The sequence below is a fragment of the Delphinapterus leucas genome, chromosome 7 (assembly GCF_059928025.1).
Source record: "Delphinapterus leucas isolate spDelLeu-1000000601 "Yukka" chromosome 7, BTC_Dleu_Yukka2, whole genome shotgun sequence".
In the NCBI taxonomy this organism is placed as follows: Eukaryota; Metazoa; Chordata; class Mammalia; order Artiodactyla; family Monodontidae; genus Delphinapterus; species Delphinapterus leucas.
This window is the reverse complement of record NC_143135.1, coordinates 31,258,505-31,285,736: the sequence shown is the minus strand read 5'-3', so window position 1 is coordinate 31,285,736 and position 27,232 is coordinate 31,258,505. Positions and strand designations below refer to the sequence as shown.

The 27,232-nt window shown below is 34.6% G+C and overlaps 1 protein-coding gene across 1 annotated transcript in view; it reads left to right on the top strand.

Annotated features, from left to right (window-relative positions):
- Positions 1 to 27,232, top strand: part of ANO3 (anoctamin 3) — a 124,298-nt gene that overhangs the window by 1,628 nt on the left and 95,438 nt on the right. Inside the window, exons 2-6 of the mRNA XM_089915034.1 lie at positions 9,434 to 9,534; positions 17,450 to 17,494; positions 22,418 to 22,549; positions 23,266 to 23,372; positions 25,565 to 25,620. Coding sequence (XP_089771160.1) covers positions 9,434 to 9,534; positions 17,450 to 17,494; positions 22,418 to 22,549; positions 23,266 to 23,372; positions 25,565 to 25,620 — 441 coding nt within the window. The remainder of the gene's footprint in view (positions 1 to 9,433; positions 9,535 to 17,449; positions 17,495 to 22,417; positions 22,550 to 23,265; positions 23,373 to 25,564; positions 25,621 to 27,232) is intronic.

Genomic DNA, 27,232 nt, shown 5'->3' with positions numbered 1-27,232 from the left:
TCGGGGTCTTTTGTATCTCCACACAAATTTTAAGATTTTGTTCTAGTTCTGTGAAAAGTGCCATTGGTAATTTGCTAGGGATTGCATTGAATCTGTAGATTGCCTTGGGTAGTATATTCATTTTGACAATATTGATTCTTCCAATCCAAGAGTATGGTATATCTTTCCATCTGTTTGTTTCATCTTCAGTTTGAACTATTTCTTCTTAATCCTGTTTCTTATATGCTTTTAAAGAAGACTTTATTTTTTAGAGCAGTTTAAGGATCATAGTAAAATTGAGAGGAAGGTACAGAGATTTCCCATATACCACGTTAACCCACACATGACCCTCTTATCATTATGTAAAGCCCTTCTTTATCCCTCATAACTTTCCTTTCTTCAAATGTTTTTTTAGTGTTCTTTAAGGAAAGCTATTTTTTTCAAGTGAAACAATAAAAGTAACAATGCTCACTAGGCAAAAAATGAAAAATAGAAAGGAAATAACACATAACCCTCACTCTTATTATCCAAAAATAACCACTCGTGCTATTTTAAACATTCTAGGGTTTTTTTAAAAAAGTATATTTATCATATTACAGAAAGAAAAAAATGTAAAAAATCAGAAGTATAACAATGTACAAAATAAAAAGTCAAAGTGCACATCTACCATCTCTCAAATCATACCCTTTTCTCCTTTGGTAGCCTTGCTAATAATATCTTGAATTATACTGTTGTGCCCCTCTATATATTTTCTATGTATATACAAACACATAAATTTTTTACATAAAATTAGTCATGATATACTTACTATTCTGCTATTCAATTCTGTCGTTTAACAATGTATTATGGATATCTTAAATTGCAGTGCACTTAGATCCAACTCATATTTTTTACTCAGGTGCATAGTATTACAATTTGGTGATTTAGCCAACTGTTCCCTTACTGAGAGAAAAAAATTAAATTAAGGATTTGAGGGACCCCTAAATTACTACTGATTGGATTTAACCACTTTACCAATAAGTGGATTGAGAAGATCAAAAGCTTTGATGATTTATTTGCTTAAATATCTGGATAATTTGCTAATAAGCTTTATCAATGGAATAAAGTGGTCACCCATATTTTTATTTGATATTGGAAACCACCCCTATTTTTTTGTTCCCACAGGACATGTCTTGTGATTAGTTATCTGAGGAACATCCATAGGAAGTACTGAACTATAACTCAAGGTGGCCCTAGCAAAACTAATCCATTTATATTTATTAAAATTATTTTACTATGTATAAAATAACAACCATACACTGCCTTACCTCTTTATGAGGTAAGGATTTATTCACACACTGCCTAGTGTTACAGAATTGGGCAAGTGGAATTCTGATCTCAGTGTCTACTGACTCTTTTAGTTGTGTTTCCTCTGGGAATTTTAACCCAGAATATCCATATCACTAGTGATTAATTCAATTAAGAAGTATTTATTGAAAAAATCTTACAAACTCAAGTCTTGTGATAGGTTTTTATTAATTTAATTTCCTTGCAATTTCTCAAAATCTCCATACAAATAGAATCAATCAAGTGACTGATTGTCATATGTTCCCAGAGCAGTTTATACCTGCTTGCTATTATAATGCTGGTAGTTATTTTGCTCATGTATTTATAATTATTTCTTAATTCAGCAAGTAATTTTGACAGATTCCATGAAGATGTTGGAGATCAGGTGAGTTAAGCAGACCACACTCCTGCCTTCACTGAACATACAGTCTGTGGAGGAGTCAGTCATGAAAATTGTTTACTTGTAAAAGAGATATAACTTGGCTCACAGTCTCCACCTAGTTTTCTTGGTGGAAAGTCCAGATCTCTTGTGTGTGTTCCTCTCCCTTGCTCCTCCAAGTTTTCCCAAGAATAATACTGGATGTTATTCATCCAAAAGGGGTTTTGTTTTGCTTTTAAGGGAAATCCATTCATTCTTGAGCTCCCACTCTTCAGTTACTGCCAAAAGATTCCCATTTTTCTTAAAAAAAGCATCATGTCCCATTTTTTTTCCTATTTTTTCTAGAAAAAAAGTACACATGTGTACCTTTGTTCCTGGACAAATGGCTTTTCATTCTAGGTTCCATAATTATAGCTCTTTTAAGTTCAAATTCACATGATTAGGATTTGGTCCCCACAGTTCAATAAAGTGCCAGGACAGCTGGCCAGAAAGAGTATTCAACCTCAGCTGCACATTTCATTGGAATGACCATCCCCACAAACTGTAGCCATCGTGTTCATACAAGTTACCAGGCTCTACTTCCCCTTTCCTTCTATTTACCTCCTCATAGAGATAAATGACTTATTTTTCTGACAATGGGAAGGGTTAAGGCTACCCGAATTCTGCAGAATAGATGATATTAGTTTTGTGGCAGAGTTGAGGAATTTGTATATCTTCCCTCCAGAAAGGCCCTAAAAGCCATATGAAATTTGATCCAAAAATCTCTAAGGAACTCTGCCAACCCAAGCAAAGGAGAGTGCTGCAAATTTTTTTTAAAAAGTCTTGTTATTACTCTTTCCACTTGACTAGTACTTGCATATCTAAGAGGATATTTAGGTGGCTTTGCAAAATAAAGCTATTCTAATCCAAGGTGATTTTCAATCTCCATTTATTAATATAAAGTCTAAAATCCTTCCTTACAATACCCTTTATAAATTCAAATCATGTTAAGTGACCTAAAAGAGAAGCAAATGGTGCTAGAATGGCTTATGAGGAGGTCAGTAATCTAATCTTGAGGATGAGGGAAGACAAGAAGGAAAGGGAGAAGTAAAATCAAAGAAATAAACTTTGAACTGAGATTTGGAAAATGAAATAGTTAAAGTAGGTGGATAAAAGGGATAGATGTTTTCATCTATGAAACCAGTATTGAAATCTGGTTTTCAATACTGGCTGCACATTAGAATCCCCTGGGGATCTTTTAAAACCTTGATGCCAGACTCCACCATAGCGTGGAGCAACTGAATATCAGTATGGTGGTGGGAGGAAGAACACTGGTATTTTTAATACCAGAAATAAAAAGTACTAAATGAGTTTGGAAAGAATGGTTAGGGTTAAGTAATTCCATTTTGTAGTTTAAGACTTTTGATGATTTTCTTAGAAAAAATGGGAAGCTGCTGAATAATTTAAGCAGGCAGTATCATGACCATATTTGTTTTCAAAAATGAAACCTTAGATTGCTGAAAAGAGTATAGATTTAAAAGCAAGGCTGGATATGCACAGAGATCATGGGTGGCATTAGAAATGGAGAGAAATGAATAGATCTGATAGATATTTAAGTTAAATATAGATATTTGGTGGTGGTTTGGATATGGTAGAAAGAGAAAAGATTTCAAGGCTAACTTGGGCTTGTGACTTGAGCAATTTCTTTAATCATTCAAGGAACATTAATGAAGTACCGATGATATGCTTCATTCTGGGGACATATAGAAACCAAGATAAAATGGGCCACATTCTCATGGGAGGAAAGAAACCATAAATATACAAGAAAATGAAATAGTAAGGAATATTACCCGTAATTAAACCAGAATAGTATTATATAGAGAGTGTGACTGAGTAGCTATGTTAGCATGTGTGATGTGAAAGAAAGTAATCTGAATGAAAAGGAGTCCATCATGTGGAAGATAAGGGAACAGAAAACTATTTGCAGAAGGAATAGCCAGTATAAAATTGCTGGCCATCAAAAAGAGAGCTAATTTGGGGAGAAAGTGGAATGGGATTTTGGGACTGAAGATCCTAAGCTTGTAATTGAGGTACCATTGAGAAGTAGAAGTAAAAATGTTTGAAATTTGTGTCTAGAGCCCAAATGAGGAGTCTAAACTGAAGGTAAATGCTTTAGCCTTTATAATATAGATGGTAATAGAAGCTGTGTATTAGTACGAAATCACTGGAGAGAATGGAAAAAAAAAAAAAGAGCCTAGGAGTGAGCCTGTAAAAAGTAGGAAAGGAAAATAGTTAAAGGAGTTGGATGTAGGTGGAAGAAGAAGAGATGAGGAGTCGCAGGGAAGATTGGTTTTCAGGGTAAAATATGCTAAGAAGTCAAGTAAGACAAGAAAGAGGCCCAATTAGTTGGAGAATGTGGAGATCTTTGGTGAAATCAGTGAGAATCATTTCTCTGAGGAGATGGACTTGGAAGCTAGACTGTCATGAATTGAAGAGTGACTAGATAATGGAAAAATAGAGGCTGCAGCAAATATCATCAACCAACTTGCTCATCTGTGAATGGGAGGATGAAGAGCAAGAGCCAGAGAGGGAAATGAGGTCTCATGAGGTTTCACTTCTTTCTTCCTGTTTTCATTTTTTCTTATATGAGATGTTTAAATGATGATGGGGAAGATCCAGGAAAGAAGGCTGAATGGAGAGAGGCAGGAAGGGAAGGGAAGAGAAGGAAAGGGAAGAAATGGAAGAGAAAAATTGAGGAAACAGAAGGCAGATGAGATAAAAAATTAAAAGGCTTTTGGGGAAGGATGAAGGGGGAGGTCCAGTAGAGAGTTAGAATATCAAGTGTAATATCAAGGAAAATTAAGATTTCTAAATTGTATTTTAAAGTTAACTTTCTACAGTTGTTTTAGTTGCCAAAGATATTTTTACTTATGTTCCTAATTCTAAGAGTAATGACATTGATTTTTTAAATGGTTGAGTTAATTAGGACTAAATTAATTATCACAATGTTAATGTGTAAAATCAACCTGCTATGACAAACACAGTTTAAGTGAACAAAACATGTTTATATAATAAGCATGCTGGGACTTCCCTGGTGGCATAGTGGTTAAGAATCCACCTGCCAATTCAGGGGACACGGGTTCGAGCCCTGGTCTGGAAAGATCCTGCATGCCGTGGAGCAACTAAGCCCATGTGCCACAACTACTGAGCCTGTGCTCTACAGCCCACGAGCCACAACTACTGAGGCCACGTGCCACAACTACTGAAGTCTGCATGACTAGAGCCCATGCTCTGCAACGAGAGGCCACCACAATGAGAAGCCTGCGCACTGCAACAAAGAGTAGCTCCTGCTCACCACAACTAGAGAAAGCCTGTGCACAGCCATAAAGGCACAATGCAGCCATAAATAAATAAATAAAATAAAATAAAATAAAATAAAATAAAATAAGCATGCTAACGTTATATCATGAAAAAGTATTGTCTTAAAATTTTCACAAGATTGACCCTGTTTATATTGATTTTCTATTGCTGCTTAACAAATCACCACACATTCATCAGCTTAAAATAAAACCCATTTGTCAGCACACAGTTCTGCAGATCAGAAGTTTGGGCATGGCATGGCTGAGCTCTCGGCTCTGTTTCTCACAAGACTTAAATCATTGTGTTGGATGGGCTTGCATTCATACCTGGAACTCAGGATACTCTTTCAAGCTTATGTGGTTGTGGTAGGATTCAGTTCCTTGTGGTTGTAGGACTGAGTTGCCCATCTCCTTGCTAGCTATCAGCCAGGTACCTCTCTCAGCTCCTAGTGGCCATTCTCATTTCTCGCCACATGCCCCCCACCGCTTTTCACAAGGGAGTCTCTCCCTTGTGTCCCTCTGCTCCTTTGAATCTCTCTTGCCAGGAAAAGCCTGGTCCTTTTTAGGGACTTATCTGCAGTGGAAGACAATATCTCTTTTTAAAAAGCAAATGTGCCTTATAATAGAACTTAATCATGGGAGTGAATATGCCATAATATTCACAGATCCTGGAGATTGTACAAGATAAGGACAGTAGGGCATGAGGATCTTAGAGGACTTCTTAGAATTCTGACACTATTAAAAAAAATCAATATCATGTATCGCCTTTTAAGCAAACAGACATAGAAAGATACTTAACTCTATGATTACAAGATAGAACCTAGATATATTTTTAGTTTAAACCTTATGTTAATTGATGACTAACTGGTATCTAAATACTTGTAGCTATCTGAACTAGCAAATCCAGCGTTTTGCATTATCATAAACATTTATTTCTTCTTAAAGTTTCTACTATTATAGGCTGTGGGCTTTGTTTGCAACTTAATTTTAATAACTATTAAATTGAAAATATTTAGGGCTTGTGGCAGGTGGAAAGGGAAAATGAAATTGTGAAAATGTCAGCAAGTATTGGATTTGTTAGCTGAAAAATGGGAGTATTCCCTAGGGAACAAGTTCCCATTTTTAAAATTTATATTCCCCAGAGTTAAGCACTGAGCCTGACACAGAGTGCATCTCAAATCTTCATTAAATTGTATGTTGATGTGGACAGTTTCTAGATAATCACATCATCAGCAGATAATGATCCATATTTGAAGACTGTATAAATGAATAAGTAGATGATCTGTAACTGTCAGGATAGGTGCTTTGTTATCCAAGTGTATTTCCAGATTATATCAGCATTTTGTCTTTATCTTAGACTTAATACCGTGAGCTACCCTATTCTTTTTTTTTCTTTTTTCAGCTCTCTGCCACCAACTTGTAGAGCGACTGTGTAAAAACACATTTTAAAATTTCCTTTTCTCTCAAGAATGAATTTTCTACCTCTTGGGAATTTTGGATGGAATAATTAAATAATAATGTGAAGTGTGAAGGCGGCGGGTGCTTTGTTCCCTTGGAAAAGGCTGCCTGCATCAGAGCTAAACAGAATAGTGCCAGATTGGGAGCTTCTGATTCCAAGGGAGAAAGTAATTTTTCTCCCTGCCAACACCAGCCCTTCGCCAACCTCCTGCTCAGTAGCTGCAAGAAAATAAAACTACTTTTGTTTTTTGGTTTTTAAGTAGAGGTACAACAAAAGAGATATTAAGTTGAGGAAATTATAAGAGAAGACAATTTATGTTGCTTGGAAAAGATATATATATATTTTTAAAGTTAAGACATACAAAATTAGAAATGTTCTAGCTGTATGTGCACTTAGCTTGACGTTTCATTCATCAATGGTAGAATTAATGAAGTAACATCCTTCTAAAGTATCTCCTTTATTTGAGTGTAATAGATTTTTTCACATCTTAAGCGTTGACAGGAATGAATTAATAATCAGTGATAAGCCAGCTATTCATGATGCTAATTTGAATCCTGACATAGGACCTCTTCCAGAATAATTCTGGTTTATTTGCTTTCTTGTCTTCATCATCTCTTGCTTAGGTACACGTTACATAGAATGTGTACTCAAAGTAAGTTAACTCATTCATTCATTCATCCACTCAACAAATGCTTAGTGACTACTATGTGCCTGGCATAGAACTAGGTGCTCAGTAGACATAAATGAACAAAGTGAAAATCCCTTCTCTCATGGCATTTACATAAATAGACTCATTCATTAGAAGATAATAAGCACTATAGGAAAAAATAGAGCAAGGTTAAGAATGATGGGGTGAGGGCAGGAAAGTCATAGTAAGTGACCAAATGATGGAAGTAGAGTGAATGAGAGGGAGATTAGTAGGAGAGTGGGTTCACAAGATATTGAAGGTGAAAGGCTGTGTAGGTCATTGGAAAAACTTTGGTTTTCACTCTGATTGAAATGGGGTTCTGAGAAGTTATATGATTTGAGTCACGTTTTAAAGAATAACTCTGGCCATTGTGCTACGAATAGACTATTGGGGGCAAGAATGTGAGCAAAAGTTATATACATTATTTCCTCAAGCATAGCTAAAGTGTGTAAACTTAGTCTGAATTCAAAGGCCTTTAGATATTTAACACCTAATATGACTTCTGTCATTGTTAATTTTTTTTATCATTCTTTATCTTTAATTTAAAACAAACATATTTGAAGTAGGAAAGTCCTTTGGAAATTGCACAGGAAGCACCTTTTGCTATTTTCCCCTTGTGATTTGAAAAATACCTAGTACCTCAATAAACTATAAAGAAAAAAATAACACATGGTCTAAAATTTTGGAAATTCTGTTGACTTTATTTACCTTCTCAGATATTTTAGCAAGTACATGCATATTAAAATGTCTCACAAGTCCTCTAGTGAGAAACCCTAAATGGTCTTGACCTTGGAATGATCCCCCCTTTTTTCATAATACCTCAGGGAACAAACGCTTCCAAATGCTAGTCTGTGAAAGTGCCTGTCCAGTGTTAATGGTGATCAGCCTGCTGTCTACAGCTGAGTATTATTCCAATGATTGTCCTGTGGCTCTCTAATAATACTGTTTTAAAATGTGGGTACTACAAATTTGAAATATGTTCTGGCAAATTCATGAAATTAGCCATATCTAAAACATAGCTTTTTGAATATATGAATATAAAATTGTACAGTTTAATTTTTAAATATATAATTTTAAATTAGACTGATAAATTTATTCCATACTTTTGAGCTTTTAAGATTGTTATGTTTCTTGAGATGTTCCATCTAGTTGAAATTTAAAGGAAAAATGTTAGCCAAGTGGAGTCCAGCTGTAACCTGACATGTTGTGCCTAAATGGAAGCGAAGAGCAGTTCTTCCTTGACGTAATTCAGCTTTTCTAATCATTTGAGGAATAAGCTCTGTGGAATTCAGTGCTACAGTGGCCACAAACTTCTTTCTTGCTCTGTGGGCCTCAGATACTGTAGGAATTTCGGAAAATAACTGTCTAGGCTTTTTTTTTTTTAAGTATAATATGAACATTAGTGATATATAATGACAAAATGGTCAATTATTTAGTTACTTATTTTAGACTACTGGACCAAATCTAGGAATCTTGATGATTATCTGGTTCAGAAAGGCATCTGATTCTCTGTTAGTGGTATGAGAAAAATATTCAGAACAATGGAATCCAGTTCTGGGAATTCTTAAGAATTAGACCAGAGCACTCAATTTTGTTAAAAGCTCCTTAGATAATTCTGATGCACACTTGATCTTGCTTAAAAACCTCTTGTCTAGATCGAAGACACAAAGTCTTATGATCTCTTGCAGGAAACAGTATACTAACCTGTTAAGGTTCGAGTAAGCGTGCAAATTTGACAGCTCTGTAAGGCTATGGACTTGTAGGATTTATACTCTGTTTATCCCCAGGATTTTCACAGGACCTCGCTTTAATTACAGGAGTAATTGCTCAATAAAATGTGCTAGAAGAATAAGTGAATGAATAACTGGTAGCAACTGTCAGTGTTGTTTTTACCACTACCACCGCTGCCCCCCACCCCGCCACCCCAGAGCAGGAATGAGAGGATCATGAGAAGGTGTCAAACAAGAATAACTTCAGATTCCTAATTGGCTCATGATTGTTCTGATTAGGGATTCTGGATCTTGATAATGATCAAAGGAAGAAAATGCGCTAACTCACATGTATGATTATTTCTTGCATTCAATGGCATTATTACATTTTGATTAAGGTATTTCTGTATTAAGAAATTTTATTCATATAAATTCCTTTTAAGTGGGTGATAATGATTCATGTGTAGGCAAGGGGAAAATGTCCTTCCCTCTCAGATCAAATTGTGCCATGATATTATCAGCTCTAAGTGGTGTCTGTTCTGCTGTCCTTTGCAGCCAGCTGTTGCAAACCCTGATATCATGTTTATTAAAATTCATATTCCATGGGACACGCTGTGCAAGTATGCAGAGAGGCTGAATATCAGGATGCCCTTCAGGTACTTTCAAATTTTATTTCATTCTATCTCAATGTATATTAAGATGAGCCTGTTTTTTGAAAAACTTGAGAGCAATAAATGCAATTCTTTCTACAGAAGAAATGCTTTTCCTTCCAAAGTTTAGCTTACCTTGGACATTTATCTTTCCTTCTAATTTGCTTGCTTAGTGTGGTAAGTGTTCTGGTTCCCAGCTATATCATTTCTAGCTGGACTTGACTAGAGGGAGGGGAAAAATAGTTGTTTTCAAATTTTAACTTATAATTCCCAAGATCAATTTCACTTCTTATTTAATATAGGTAGATGGAACTCTTATTTTTGTGAAACTCAGGAAATGTAAGTGTGTAGCAGCCTTATGTATACAAATACAGTGTTCTTTCTCTGTATAGCAGTTAGCAAGAATCATTCCTCAGGTGGAATTCAACCAGATGGTTTCTTAGCTCTGTCCTCAATGCCAAAGGATAAATGGTAATAAAAGCCCTTCTCAGTTCAAATATTTTTCAGTCCTTCCAATAGGCAAGCAAAAATTGAATAGATGTGTTTCCCCGTATTGTGTGTTTTGTGTTATATGCAGAATCTATCACGTTCCTTCATGATCTCTCACAATAAAATTCAAGTGTTTCTACTATGGGCAAAGTTTTAACTCACATTTAAGATATGAACATTTACAGTCTTTTGGAGCTCAGTATGCTTTATCAACTGCTAAGAAGGTTTAAAAAGGTTTAGGGTAACAAGATAGCAAGTAAAAGAACCTCTAGATAATGAATATGAATGAACAGTAAGAGTGCAATTCAAAAATATGGAGAAATTTCTCAGACCTGGTGGCCTGGAAGAGGCCAACTCTGTAAGAGTGCTGACAGCCTCAGGTCTCATGACAAGCCTCTACAGTATTCAAGATGAAATATGGGATGTTGATCACTGTCTTTTTAGTCATCTGAAACACCTCAGGCTTTGGAAGATGTAACCACAGTCATTGCCCACAAAACAGAAATTGATTAAGTGTTGGCAACTACAGAGGAATCTTACTGTGACAATATTAGAATTAGATACCTAAATTGACTCCCATTCCTGCTTGGGTAAAAGTTTCAAAATTCTCTGTACAGATGATATTTATAAGATAGGTAAATGATACCTTGAAGAGCTTGGCAAAAATAATAATAATAAAATAAAAAACAAAAGAAAATGAGTAAAGTCTTTTGAATTCTCTGGCACCTTATATAAATTATTAATAAGATACCTACAAAAACCTGAAGTTTGTACATTTTTATGAAACTTGGTCCCTGAAAGAAGCAAGTAAGAACCTATGAGATATTATTTGTATTATGATTAGATATTTTGGAGTCTACAGAGGACTGTTTTTAATTCAGGTCATTCTACTGAACCAAACTTGAGAGTACAACTAGCTAAGTATACACTGTGCAACTCTTCATGTCTTGAGTTTTGAGGAATTTTTTCCTGCTGACACTACGTCTCCTTCTAAAAAGTCTTGTGAAATACATGCCTGTGACTTATTACAAGCTGATAATGGGAGAATACTCGCCTTTGCTCTATCTGCTTTCTTCTTGTTTGGTCTGTATATATGCATGCTACACAAAATCATGCAGAATTAAAACAATGAGCTTCATTTTAACTTACGAAATTATCAAAGACTTTCACAAGTAGTACTCTTCAAACCTCACACAGATATGGTGAATAATCACCTCTGTTTATTTATGGTGAGAATCAAATTTCATAAAATATTCTGAAACTGGATTTAAAATTATTTTCTGTGAGACTTAAAACTTTTCATAACCACTTTTTATCTTAAGAAGATAATTGAAAAATATGTAAAAACACTCCCTGAAGTACTATTTATAATTATGAAAAATGGAAATATCTCCTATGTTCAATGGTAGAGGATTTAAATAATTTATATATACCCTTGCAGTGCAATATAATTCATTTATAAAACAAATGGGTACAAGGATTTATTAATGATTGTAGTGAAATAATAAATAAATTTCAATAAAATGTGAAGGATATGCATGTATTCCTACAATGAGATTTCAACAATGTAAAATGAATAGAAATAAAATTAGAAGATAATATAATATGCCAAACATGATTGCTTCTGATGGGTGGGATTGTGGGTCCCTATTATTTTATTTGTTTACATTCTTACAAAATTATTTTAAATGAGTTCTATTTTGACTGCAGGATATAAACAAAGATGCAAAAGAAGTGTGACACCCAAGACAATAACCTACTTTCTAATATCAGGGTGAAATTGCTAAAAAATTCCAAATTAAGCCTGATTTCACATACCTTTATCCTGCCCCTATTCCTGTGATTTCACCATTGTTTCTGAGCAGAGGTATAGTTGAATTTTTGCACAAACTAATTTCCTTGTAGATCTAAAAGGAGGAAACCCTTAGAGACCATCACAAAGTGTGCCATTTCAGTGGATTTCAGTATTCAGTTGCTCTTCAGGTTAACTGAATATTGTGTTAAAATATTCCATCAAAAAAAGGAGCATATCTTCCACTTATCTCCTCTGGACTTTATACAAAGCACTTGTTTGCCAGGGGTCCGAAAGATTGAATCCTTTTTTGCTATCCAAGGGGGAATTTGTCATCATTTGATTCTTAGTCCCTGGCAAAGACACATTATTAATTTGAAATTATACTTTCATTCAATGAAAAAGTAAATGTTGGGTAACATGTTTGCTTTACACCAAATATTTGACATTCATAATTTCAAAGATGGTTTTCCTTTCTTTGTCAATATACTTTCAAAGTATGTCCATTCTGCTGTAGTTTATAGGGAAAAAGTCTTACAAAGACGATGGCAGCGGAATCTACAGCATCACACATTTCATGCAGCTCATTCCACCATCTCAGTTGGATTTTATTAATTTTAAAAATTGAAAGTCTGTTAGAGCACACTGACCTTTTTCTCTCATTTCCCTTACTCTTGACTTTTTCAGATAAATTTTGAGGAACTCTGACTTTAATCAATATTCTCATAACTTTGTTTTTTTAAAAAATCTGTATCAAATTTAATTATTTGTGTCTTTAACTTAGCAGTTCATTAAAAACAATTCCCTTACCAGACTGTGTCTCCAGTTTGTATAAATTAGATCCTAGGTCTCCAATCTGTGTGCCATAGTGTCCTATTTCAACAGAAGTTTTGAATAAGATGTTTTCTTCAGTTGATGGTTTTGCTTTTTATAAATGATATTCATTTTTATTTTCTGGTAAGATTGCATTTGAAAGAAGAGTTCTGATACATCCAAAGAAAGAAATATGAAAACCATGAAATGTATACACTTACTGTCTCTTTTTATTGATGATGTGGCTCAAATTTCTTCTTTATGATACGTTTTTCAAGATAATGTTCACAATTTCCACATTACTGAAATTTTGGAAAATGCCTTTGTGATTCTTTTGATTTAATAATATAAATATTAGAAAATATACAGCTTTTCCTCAAAGTTTGTCAAAGGAACACTGGTTCCAGAGGATGTAAAAGAAAAATATCCTGTGACCAAATATGTTCCTGAATTTCTAAGTTAAACAATAAGTTTATTTACTGTAGGAATTTTTAGAGAAGTGGTTCTCAGTCTTCAGAATACATCAGAATCACCTGGGAAACTTAGTAAAAATGAAGGTCCCTAGAATCTACATCCAGAGATTCTGGCATATTAGGTCAGGGATAAGTTTGGGTATTTTTAACAAGCATCCCAAGTGATTCTGTTACAGTTGATAGAGAAATATTGTCTTGAAGATTTTTAATATTTTAATAATTCTTATAATTTTTATAAATTCCAACAGACAGTTACACAGAGAAGTCTTTCTTTAATTTCCATCTGATGATGGATTTTTTAAAATCTTAATATGATGATGTTCTTGGGAAAACAGTTTGAGAAATGCTGGAACTCAGAGTTCTTTTAGAACATATTTACAGATCAGTTTAAATAATAGATGTAGCATTAACTAACTCCTTAGTAACCAACTTCTGATTTATTTATAAGGTACACCTAAAATTTGGGATAGCAGTCAGCTCATAAAAAGAGAATGCTATTCAAGCATAGAATAAGTGGCAAAGTGTTTTCATGATTACCAATTCATTTTCCAAATGTCAACTGTTATCATATTTAGGAACATATATATTGTGTTAAAAGTAAAATATACAAGAATAACAAAGAACTTAAATAGGAAAAATACATATCTTTTTTCAAGACAAGATTTTTTAAAGATTTATGCATAAAAACATATCCGTGCTTGACTATTCCATGTATTTATTCAGTGTTGAAACCTATATATTGCATTTCAGAAAGAAAAGCTGCAAATGTATTCAGAAAAAAATTATTAGAGTTATAACCCTTCCTTCAAAAGTTTTCTGGTAACTTACTGTATGAACTTGAAACTTCAGCATTTTATCTAAATTTTATGCTTGATATTCTGCATGGGTAGAATTTTATATACATAAATTTTCTAGCTATTTCTTTTTTTGATAATTTTCCCAAAGTAGATATGGCTTGCGTATTGGACTTGATGTTTCCAAACTAACCAAGAAATTTTAGAGAGTTAAAATAGTCCACATTTTCTAGTTTTTATTCTATCAGGAAAGACTTAGCCTGTGTCTTGTACATTCCAGAAATATCAATTCCCACATTCATTACTTTTCTTTTGATTCAAAGGTGATTCTTATTCATTCCTACCCTTCTCTCACATTAAATTGGTCAAACATATTTTAAGGTGATTCAGTCACCCTGTAGCTTCTCAGGTTGAGTCCAAAGGTGGGGTCAACACTCCATCTTTCCTCAAGCTCCTCCTCCCACAAATATTTTAATCATAGCAAATTTGGGGGAAAATTTTTTAAAACATTAAGAACACTCTTTTATCACAATTGGGATTAAACTTAGATCACTTTTTTATGCAAAGGATATCTCACTCAAAAATAAAATAATGCAACAACATACAGGGAGCCCAATATATAGAATAGATAACAGTGCAGTAGCTTTGCTTGACAAGGAGCAGGGACCCAGGGTCGCACCCATGTGACCGTCTGTCCTTCTCATTTGGCCACACAGACATCTCCACAAGTGGCCACTAGCTGTGTGAAACAGTGGTTGGAAACAGTGATGGAGATAAGCATTTACTTATAATTTTGAGCGGTTGTTGTAATAGATGGGTAAGTAGGTAGGTAGATAAATGCTGTTTTGATGCAAGGTGTAGAATAGAAGAATCTTTCAAATGAAAAATTAAGGGAAAATAAAGAAAGCTCTGTCCATGAACAATATGCAGTTAATAAATTATGGAGTGAGGATAGAGGGTAGGAAATAATTTGGTCCTGAAGGCTCATTTATGCAGAAGAACTAAGGAAAACTGCAAGTTATTATTGACTGCATGAATTAAAGGTACACTTGTATATGTTGGGGAAATATAATTAAAAACAAAATCTCCTCCAACCAAGGAAACTTCTCCACAAACATAGAAGAGAAAGATAACCCTTTTATCACTGAATAAACATTAAAACAGAATGCAACATGCATCACAGGCAATTCACTGAGATTGCAGATACAAAAAGAAATCTCACCCTTTTCTATAGCCAAGCAGATACACCCATTACAGGCATGTCCTCAAGATAAGCAATAACCTAACCGGTCCTCAAGTAAGAGGACTTGACAGCACTAATTGTCACACATAGTTCATCCTAGATTTGACTGGTAACTGGGGTGTTAGTTAATTGGGAAAAATGAGTCTCTTAATTTTATTTTTCTTACAGTATAAGCAGTTTAAAAAATATGTGTATTCATCTTGTATGACTTTCTTCCTTCACTCGTTCTTATTTCCCCCAAAGCATTTCAAAAATAAAAAAGAAAATGTTTAAGAGAAATATTTCAAAATAGCAGCAATAGAAAGAATAATGTTTTATCCAAATGCCACCTTGTTCTTTTATATTATTCCTTACCATATCCATAACTGATCATTATAACCATAATCTTTATCTCCTCTTAATCACATTCCTAGATTTTTTTGATGCTGAAAATTATTTTAAACCAATTTCTACATTTGTAGTTTTTTAAAGCGATACCTTATTTAGTAAATGTTTATTAAATTCAAAGTGCCCTCAGGCACTGAAGGAAATAAATGCAACTGTGAATTAAACAAAAGCCCATTCATTTATTCATCAGCCATCGTAATGCTTACTATTTACCAAAGAATGTGCCAAGTATACACAAAGTCAGATGAACTGAAGCTACCGTCTTCAAGAAACCCAATCTCCTATAGAAGATAGTCATTGAACAGTTATATAATACGGGGTAAATAGTGCAAGAGAGTACTTTGTAGAGGAGGTTCAGAGAGAAGATGGGTTTATAGTACAATAGGGATTTTTTTTTAACATCTTTATTGGAGTATAATTGCTTTACAATGGTGTGTTAGTTTCTGCTTTATAACAAAGTGAATCAGCTATACATAAACATATATCCCTATATCTCTTCCCTCTTGTGTCTCCGTCCCTCCCACCCTCCCTATCCCACCCCTCTAGGTGGTCACAAAGCACCAAGTTGATTGAATGATGTATGCACACAAACCTGTGTATGTCTGATAAAATGAGGGGGGGTGGTGATAGTTAAAGTGTGAGTTTAGGCTAGGCAGAGCAAACCTTGAAACTCCATATCCGAAATTAGTGTTAGAGTATGTCAGAGACAACTTAAAACTTCTTTTCTAGGATTATGACTGGTGATTGCAATGAAATATGGTAGCTCAGAAGGCTTTTCAAGTTTTCTAAGCAGTTAATAACACAGGACTAAATAGCAATTGTCCTGACTCTCGGCCCTGCTTTCTAGATACCACACCGTGGAGGGGTTTTCTGATTCTCTGGAATGGGTTTTGGTGGGTGGGGATAAAGAGGCATTTTAGAAGGCCCTGAATGAGATTCTTGAGCTCCGAGACGTGGATTTGTTGAGAATCTTTTAGAAGGTGAATTAACCTCTGTCACTAGAATATTTAGTTTCTCTGAAATCGGAAGGCTACACACTTACTTAAAGCACTCGATATCTTCCTATAACTTTTCACCCAAAAACCTCGGCATCAGTGGTAAGACCCGTCATCATCTGTGCCTTGTTCGCCATCCCCTCACCTCTTTTATTACTATCCTCAACGTGCAATTTATACCCCAGCAATTACCAAATTAGTCAAAGTTCCTTGAATCTTACCATGTTAATCTTGCTCCCATAACCATTTCATATGCTGCTGCCTCTGTCTAAAATGCCATGTCCTAAGTACTCCATTCAGACGACTACTGCCGTTCATGCTTCCTGATTCAACACAGATAACACATCCTCTGGGAAAGCTTCCCTGTCTCCTTTCTCCTCCATCTATGAAAACTAATTGAGATCCCTTCACAGGTACTTCCATAGCCCTCTGTTTTACTGCATTATCACACTTTGTTATAACTACAACTTGTCTCCTCAACTGAAAAGTAGCTTTTTGAGGGTAAAGACCCTCTTTTTTTCTCTAAATTTTTAGTGGTTATAACTTAACGTTCTTTGCCAAGTCATAAATATTCATTACATATGTGTTTAGATCAATAGCTGACTTCATATAGCAAGTGATCTGGTTAATATGCATTATGTAGCAGAAGACAAACTTTCAAAAAAGAATTAAAAATCAAATATTCAAAAGTGATCTATTGATTTATGAAAGTGTCTTTGTTATTAGTAACTTAGATTCTGAAATTGAAACAATGCAAATTCAGAGTTCTTCCTATTATACTGGTTCATTTCGTGTCTTGTGGAAGACAAGAGTATGTGGAAGTTAGAGTATTGAAATGCTCAGTATAATTGAATGTTGTCACTTGCCGGTTTCACTATTTTCATGTGACTTTCCTCAGCTGATTTCTTTCTTTTTTTTTTTTTTTTTTTTTTCAGGAAAAAATCCTATTACACTGACCAGAGGAGCAAATCAATGGGCAGGTTGGTGGGTGATATGAAATTTGTTTATGACCAATTTGTCATTTGGGAAAAAAATAAAAAATGCATTTGATTACCCATATCAGCAGCTGTAAATTTTAGAAAGAAAAACTTTACTGATTTGTTCAAGATATTTTCAAAATGACTTATGCCAAATTTGACAATGTTTAAAATCAGATGATCCCTTTTTTTCTATTTACCATTGCCATTCCCACAATCCTTCCTTGATATAATGTTATGGAGCAAGGATTTTAATTGCAAGTTCGTGTTTCAGGAGATTTTAATTTTAAAAATAGTTATAAAACCAGGATTGATGGGTAAATGATGACCCACTAGAGTAATAGAACAATAGACACAGCAGAGGCCTCTTGGATCATTTAATCCAAACCTCTTATTGATGAGATGGTAAAGAAAGACAGAGTGATGAAGTGGTTTACCAAGGCCATACAGCATCTTTTGTATTACGGACCTACTCTTATTCCACCAGTTGAACCTGCCTCTCTTTCAATTGTGGTACTGAAAGGAAACTTCTTTTCAAGAGCTTTATCTCAAAACAACATCTCTTTGCCTATTGTGGTAACAGTAGCTATGGCAAAGGAATTAATTAAAATACAACCCTGAGACACAAGAAACTCTCCCATCTGAATTGCCTTGACCCCGTTTCACTGGAGAAAATGAGCTTCCATTTAATGAACTCTACAAACAAAAGGCTTGTAATAATTCGCTGTTTTTCTGCTCCTTGCAAAAAAATCAATTAACAAAAATAGAATGTGAATGTCGTAGAGGAGGCCCTATTGAATAATGTTGCAGGATATTGCAAATCAGAATGACACAAAAACTAGCAAAATCATACAGTGTAAATCTCTGACCATTTTAAGAGAGAATTTAATAAATCTAGTTCTTTTACCAAAGAAAATGTCTGAATATAATTTAGAACTCTAAAATAGGAAAAGTTTGAATTCTAGAAGAGAGTATTGTACTCTATTAAACATTAAATTTAGGTTGGTAGGAATGAGTGACAAGAAAAGGAAATCATGAGGGGGAAAACTTGAAATCTGAATGAATGCTAAAGGCATTAGTACTCAAATGGCTCTTAAAAAATTAATGATGTTCCTTAGCCAGTCGGATTCCTCTGTTTGTCTGGTTGACATGCTCAGATTTACAATGAGCTTCCATCATTTCTCTTGTGCTCATTCGTTCCTGGTCTATATAAGCAAATTTCCAAAGTTATTTTTGCATAATAAGGTTAAATTCATTGGGATGTTATAATATATAAATTTACAACCGCAGGTTTTCCATATTTTTCTCTGCATGTGCCTGTTTAATATTGGATGTGTTGATAAAACATGTTTAGGTTTGCCTCTGGGTGCTGTATAGAATTAGTGAGATTTGCCACTGTATAATTAGTGTGTTTTCTGCTAAATAGGCATCTTCCTTTCAGAGACTCACAGAAGGACAAAATCCTGTATATTAAATTGTCAACCAATGTCTATGTAATACTGTCATAATTTAGTTTTAGAGTAGACTTGTATTTAGAATTCCTGATAAATATGTATATTCTAAATCCTAAAGAAACATTTTTAATAGTGGAAAAATGTTTTTCTTTACTATTTTGGTCAAACAAAAGTAAACGAGAAAAATGAATGCTATATTATGTGTCATAATATATTTTATTATCTTTTGTGTTTATTATTTTTTGTTTAATTTTATGAAATGAAAATAAGGTTGTCAGTTATTCCAAACAATTGTTAATGTACCTTAAGCATTACTATAGTCTACTGCTTTACAGTTTACATATTACAAATAGTTCTCTTTGTTCTTTGAGTTAGTGGATGCGTATGGGGAGGGTAACAAATAAATAGGAAAGACATTTATAAAATTATATGACATATTAAACTGAAAAAATGACTGTCTTGGTATTTGCCTGGGTTTATACTTTCAATTAAGGAAATGGCTGATTTTGATTTTTTTTAAACTTGACCTTTGGAAAAGAAAATTTAAATGTTGTGTGTGTGTATGTACGGGCATCACTGTTATAAAATTATAAAACCCAATTTTTAGACAATTGGAAAGAGGTAAGCAAAAGTCTAATGTGTGTACTTAGATGTCACTTGTGCTTTCCATTTCCTGATGTGGGAAAGTTGTTTTGTGCATGGGTAATTTGACCAGTAAACATTAGGGGTAAATATGTACAGGCAATTATCCAGGTTTCAAAGATCATCGTTTCTCCAGGCAGGTCAAAAGGAAATGCCTATAGTTTTATTATTGCTGCTATCTATCATTAGCTTACAAAGTACTTTCATATTCAATTATCAAAGCATCTTCAAAATGACCATTCAGGGGGGCAGAACAAAGAGTAACTGGTTTGCAGATCAGGGAAAATAAATGGCTCCATTATCACCACTCCTTACCACCCCACATCTCATCCCCTAGCTTTCACAGCTGGTGTGATAGAGTTTGTGCTCTGACCACGTTCTTTTGACCCTTTAATCCAGATTTCTTTTCAATTTCCATTGAATTCTCTGCATTCCACTGATTTTAGCAAAGGAATTTATAGCTCTGTTAGAAGTCATCCTCACATTATGTCATGAAATCTTGAGTTTGCAAGACTGCTAACGTGATAAAAGTTTGGTAGAGTGCAGGTAATACGTTAGATCATGTTGGTGGCATGGTGGCGGTAGTGGTGGTTGTAGAAGTAGTAGTGATACTCCTTTTCCTTATTATTATCATAAATATTTATTGAGTGTTTACTTTGTGCTGGGCACTGTGGGATCAGTCATTACCTATTTAATTATCAGAATATCCCTTCATTTAAGAGATGAGAAAACTGAATGAGAATCAAAGAAATTAAATAATAAGCTAGATCTTCACATCCTGTGATTCAGATCCAGCCCTGACCACATTTCACTATTAGACATCATGTATTCCTTCATAGATAGTATGTGAAAAAACTAAACTGATAATATGGTTTATTTTTCTGTAAAAGGTCAATGATGGTCTAAAAGTCATTTTATTTCATTTCTTTAATTTTTTTGATTGGCATTTATTTCTAGTATGTTTGCAATTTTGTCAGAGATAGTAAGCCCTTGGGTGCTATAGCTATCAGCATTTTCTAAGTGTCATCAGGCCTCCTTTTATTTGATCCTCCTAGCCACCTAATGAAGTAGGACAGATGGAATTACTTTCTCTCTTTACAGATGAGGAACCTAAAGCTCAAAGATTGAAAATGTTTGGCTCAATTTCAATGACTGGCAAATTCATCCTCTAATTTTTTATCCCATTGTTTTCTCCACTAGGCTAACTTTGAAAAGTTGGAGTAATTGCTATATAATCCATTCAGTGTTTTTACACGTCTGTGCACTAGTGGCCGGAATACAGCGATATTTTGTGATTTCAGAGGCTTTCTTTGTAATAAGAAGAAGCAAAATGGACACTTCAGATAACGCTCATTTATTATTTTAGGCTAGAAAGAAATGCTCTGGTCCCTCCAAAACCAAAAAAGACTTGGCATCTAAATGATAACATTACTTGGCAAAGAAAATGTCCAAACTCTTCACATGCTAAAAATCAAAACTTGATGCTTATTTCAAATTATATAGACATGGTGATTTTACCATAATAGACTTGAATGTAATCATTTTTAAGATACAGTCTGCCTGCACATGGCTGTACTAAATTTTTTGAAGTTTAAGCATAGTTGGCCAAATATTAAGATGCATTGTACTTCTCTAGGAAAATATTATATCCTGCCACTTTGACTCACTATTGCAGAAGAAGTCCAAAAACTGCCAAAGATAGAACCTCATAAATAGTGTGTAAATATAGCACATTTTTAAAGTAAACACAGCTGTTATTATAGCAACTCAGAATCTCATTTTCAGAATCCATCTCTGGAGTCGGTATCTCTTTTGCTTTCATTTTTGTCTTTTGAAAAATAAATATGATTCCAATCAGTATATATACCACATAGAACTGAGTTGTGACTGTAATCTAAAGCTGAGGCCAAAGTATCCTGATGTGAGATTTCCTGAAACAGTGTTTTAATGTTCTCTAACCTGGAGTCTATGCTAAATCCACCCCTCAAAGCGCAGTCAGTGGATAGCAGGATGAGCACCCCTGTGAACTAGTTAGAAATGCAGAATCTCAGACCCCACCCTAAGTCTACTGAATTAGTATCTGCATTTTAACAAGATCTTCAGGTGATTTACATGCCCGTTAAAGTCTTAAAAGTACCGCAAAGACTCCTTGACTCAACTCTCCTTATTGTTAATCATCAAGTTTAATGTAAAACACCAACTCACAACTCTCCAGCAATGTCAATATTATTACTTTTATTTTATGGGTGAGGAAACCAAGGCAAGAAATTAAATAACTTATACAAGTTTCCATAGTTACTATAATGCAGAGCTGCCTTTGAACCCAGTTTTTCTTGACCCAAAACCCTTGCTGTTACCATAGGACCTGTGGCTCTCAGAACTGAATGCGTTGAGTGCATTGTAGCCATTTCTTTCTTTTCAGTCTCCACTTTTCTGGAGCCACATTGCTATAGAGTTTTTAAAGTGATCTATAGCCACACATATATAGATATAGATATATACATACACACACTCAACTTTAATAAACAGTCTTGCTGGTTTTATTCTTTATGCTTTTTCCTACCCCATCTTTATGTATGATGATTTTCTAATATTTTCCACAGATTTTTCTTATGAGGATCATCTAGTTGCCCTGAAAGAGTTTAAATAAATGCAAGATTTGGTTTGCTTTGGAATTATTTCCTTTGTGTGGGTACAGGAATAATGCATGTATGTGTGTGTGAATGTGGGTGTGTGTATGTCTTTTGGAAATCTTTCAGAACGGTAGTGGAAGGTAGGCATGGCTCTGGAGTGCAACCTAATTCAGTTCTAAAATGTGACTTTGTTCCAGGGTGCAAAAATATTTTAGAAGAATCAAAAAATGGATGTCCCAAAACCCCATGGTTCTTGACAAGTCAGCTTTCCCAGACCTGGAGGAGTCAGACTGCTATACTGGCCCCTTCAGCCGTGCACGAATTCACCAGTGAGTTCCCATCTCTTTTCTCTCATCACCTCTTTTTTAAAGTTATTTTTTAGTTATTTAATTTTTTTGGCCATGCCTTGTGGGATCTTAGTTCCCCGACCAGGGATTGAACCCAGGTCCTTGGCAGTGAAAGCGTGGAGTCTTAACCACTGGACCATGCAGGGAACACCCCTCCCACCTCCCACCACCTCTTGAAGTCACCCTTTTGCTCTTTACATCATTGGCTCTCATGTTTACTCCATACAACTCTTTCTACAATGGAACAGTAGGATATGAAGGGGAAGGGAGAAACATTGCTTGTCGCTGAAGTACTGAAAACAAGCTAGCTCGGAAAGTGCAGTATTAGGGAACGACATCAATTGTTAATGTGTTCTATTTGGAACCACATTGCTTAAGGTAGTACAAAATTTATGGAAGCCAGCGGACAATCTGTTCTTGTTCCATGCTCAATAAGAAATATGAGGACATTTAGGCTTCCTTATAAACTGAAGGATATTAAAATGAATATTTGATAATGCCCTGTATTATTTATAAGTGTATATTTTCTCAGCCAAATGATTTTTTTTTAAGAAGATGGTTTCTCTTCTGATTTATTATACTTTACATGCATTCATTTTAATGGAGAAAATACATGGATGACTACCCAGGGACTTGGAACTGTTGCTAGATTCTGTGGTCTGCATTGAACATTAAAACCAATCCGCTTGTCTTCCCAGCTTCATAATAAACAATAAGGACACCTTCTTCAGCAATGCTACTCGGAGCAGGATAGTCTATCACATGCTGCAGCACACCAAATATGAAAATGGAATATCAAAAGTGGGTAAGAACGCTGATTAAAAACACACTATGGAATTTACTTTTACTGATTACACACAGAAGTATTTTTTAACAACCGAAGCTTTGCCTCCCTGCATTAGATATGAGGATATGATGCAGTGAACAAACTTTAAACATTGTATTTTCAGCCTTTCACTGAAAGAAAACAAAATAAAACAAACAAAAAACTTTTTCAAGGGCACTTGACAATGTGTATCAAAATGTGAATGTGCAAGAACTTTGGAACAGAAATTTTATTTCTAGAAATTTATCCCAAAGAAATAATCAGACTTTTGAATAACAATATATGTAGAAATTTGTTCATTGTGGCTTTGTAGACAAAGAATAGAATAGAATAATACTGGAGATACTTTAGCTGTCCATTAGGCTATATGCACATAATGCATCCATTAAAAATGATGTGATTTTATTCACTCTTATCTCAAATGTATTCAGCATCTATTATACACTAAATATTATGGAAAGTATATGACACAGACCCTTTACTCATGGAGACTGAAAATTAGTATCAGTTCTGTAATTATTGACTTCAAAATATATCCGTAAAGCATTATTAAGTGGAAAAAAAAACATTACAAAACTGTAAATTTAATGTGTAATCCCATTTTCTAAACACTCACAAAAAAAAAATCTAGAATTTATATGAAACATTTTAGACATTACCTCTGAGAGGTGAGATTACAGCTAATTTTAAATTTCTAAATGTCTCTGTTTGAATGTTTAGCAGTATGCTACAACATGTCTGATGCAAAAGAAAACAAAGTTTCACCTGGGAAATTAAGTAAAATTGACAAGTTTACACAGAGCAGAGCAGAAAACAACAGGTAACAAATGAGCTGGCCGTTTGTTAGTGTGAAAAATACAACATGGCTGAAGAAATAAAATGCTAGTCATGTTCTAAAATTCCTTCAAATAAAAGAGTTGATAGCCAGTGGAAACTTGTACCAATATGTACGGATTTGCATTCAAATAGATTACCATATTAGTAAAATGAACTATGTTTCAAGTCATCCAAAGAGGAATGTTCAGACTTTGGTTCTCTTCTGATTAATAATTCATTTATTACTGAGCAGTCAAAATAATTAATTCAAAAACTAAATCCTTATAAAAAATTTGACACTTAATCAGAAGTTTTCTAAACAAGAAATAAAGATAGAGAAATCCAGAATGTAAACTACAAATGTGTCTAAACGGTAGCACTATGTGCTTATGTAGACTTTAAAAAATAAAATTGACATTTAATTGATTGTAAAGATATCATGCCCTTTGTCAAACATGCAATAAACACAGAAGGGTATAAAAATAAAATTTAAAAATCCCTACATTCAATTTTCACTGTACCAAATTAGTACTGAATATATATACATATACATCTCATAATTAGAAGCATGCAATATTTACAATTTTCTATCCTTTTTGAAATTACCATTATGAGTACTTTCTCAAGCCCTTTAGTATGTCTGAAAACATTATTTTAAATAGCTGTACAATATTCTATTGTAAGCATTCAACAAATCACAGTCATTTACCAAGCACTTATATAATTGATTGAACCATAATAAACAATTACCCAATTTTGGATGTACAATTATTTCTAATTCTTTACTAATATAAATAATATTGCAATGAAAATTGCTCTTCATAAGAGTTTTCCAAATATCTAGTCTTCCCAGAACTATATGAGACAGTCCATTTCACTACACTCTCATTGGGATGGAGAGATTTTAAGAAGGGTCACATATCGCTATTTATTCTCTTTGGATCAGTATTAAAGAATTAAAGATTTCTCAATACCAATCTCCTTTGAGACATTTTGAGGAGTGGGGAATTCCTCTGCTTCCTTGACCAAATTTTGTTTTGAGTAAAAAAAAAAGTTGTTCCAGGCTCATGTGCCCCCAAATAAGTGGGTATTAAATTCCCCACATTTCATGATATGGCAAAGTGTCATATGTTGGCACCTTGCAAACCCTTTATTAATCTTGTAAGGACACAATTAGACTCTTAGAATCAGTCTCTTTCACAGCCTCACTGTCCTCATAGGTGATAAAGCTATGGAAGTCATTTGGGTTATTTTGTTTTTAAATTAATTTATTTTCCCAAGTATTATGTAGGTTGCTTCAGAGGGAAGTCTTCAATTAAACTAACTCAAGCACTGTTCTTTTCTTCTTTTTCCAGGTATCTGTAAACTTATAAACAATGGTTCATATATAGCAGCTTTTCCCCCACATGAGGTAATTTTGAAGTACAATTTCCATTTAAAAAAAATGTTTCTCCTGCTCAATGCTTGATCTCATTTTTTTTTTCACTTAAGTCTAGTTGCCTTATTCCTTATTTGAGGGTTCATCCAGTGAGTGGCATTGGACCTTTCTGAGACCCCGTGATAATCTGTGGCTGCACACTGGCTCCTGTGCTCCAGAACCCTTCTGCAATTTGCTCTGTACCAGGAATCCCACCCTCAGAGGAAACTCATGGACACTGCTCAGCCACTCTGACCAGACATAGATAGCCCTCTGCTCCAACACAGCTCCATGCTTGACTCAGCTTGGGATTTACACAACTTCCAAACAGGGCAGCTTCTGGTCTGTGCCTATTACTTTGGGATACCTAAAAACCTAAGACAAACCGAAACCAAAAATCTACACCCCATTATTTACTTGATTTTCTGCCAGATTATTACCTCTCTTCCAGTTTTAAGTAGGTCATGTTGTGGTAACTCTGCCTGCTGAGTCATGAATGACATGTGAATCAGTTTTAAACTCCCCCCCAATACACACACATACTATATTCTTTTTTTTTTTTAACATCACAATTGCTTTACAATGGTGTGTTAGTTTCTGCTTTATAACAAAGTGAATCAGTTATACATATACATATGTTCCCATATCTCTTCCCTCTTGCATCTCCCTCCCTCCCACCCTCCCTATCCCATCACTCTAGGTGGTCACAAAGCACCAAGCTGATCTCCCTGTGCTATGCGGCTGCTTCCCACTAGCTATCTATTTTACGTTTGGTAGTGTATATATGTCCATACCACTCTCTCACTTTGTCACAGCTTACCCTTCCCCCTCCCTATATCCTCAAGTACATTCTCTAGTAGGTCTGTGTCTTTATTCCCATCTTACCCCTAGGTTCTTCGTGACATTATTTTTTTCTTAGATTCCATATATACGTGTTAGCATATGGTATTTGTCTTTCTCTTTCTGACTTACTTCACTCTGTATGACAGACTCTAGGTCCATCCACCTCACTACAAATAACTCAGTTTCGTTTCTTTCTATGGCTGAGTAATATTCCATTGTATATATGTGCCACATCTTCTTTATCCATTCATACGATGATGGACACTTAGGTTGTTTCCATCTCCTGGCTATTGTAAATAGAGCTGCAATGAACATTTTGGTACATGACTCTTTTTGAATTATGGTTTTCTCAGGGTATATGCCCAGTAGTGGGATTGCTGGGTCATATGGTAGTTCTATTTGTAGTTTAAGGAACCTCCATACTGTTCTCCATAATGGCTGTACCAATTCACATTCCCACCAGCAGTGCAAGAGTGTTTCCTTTTCTCCACACCCTCTCCAGCATTTATTGTTTCTAGACTTTTTGATGATGGCCATTCTGACCGGTGTGAGATGATATCTCATTGTAGTTTTGATTTGCATTTCTCTAATGATTAACGATGTTGAGCATTCTTTCATGTGTTTGTTGGCAATCTGTATATCTTCTTTGGAGAAATGTCTATTAGGTCTTCTGCCCATTTTTGGATTGCGTTGTTTGGTTTTTTTTTATTGAGCTGCATGAGCTGCTTGTAAACTTTGGAGATTAATCCTTTGTCAGTTGCTT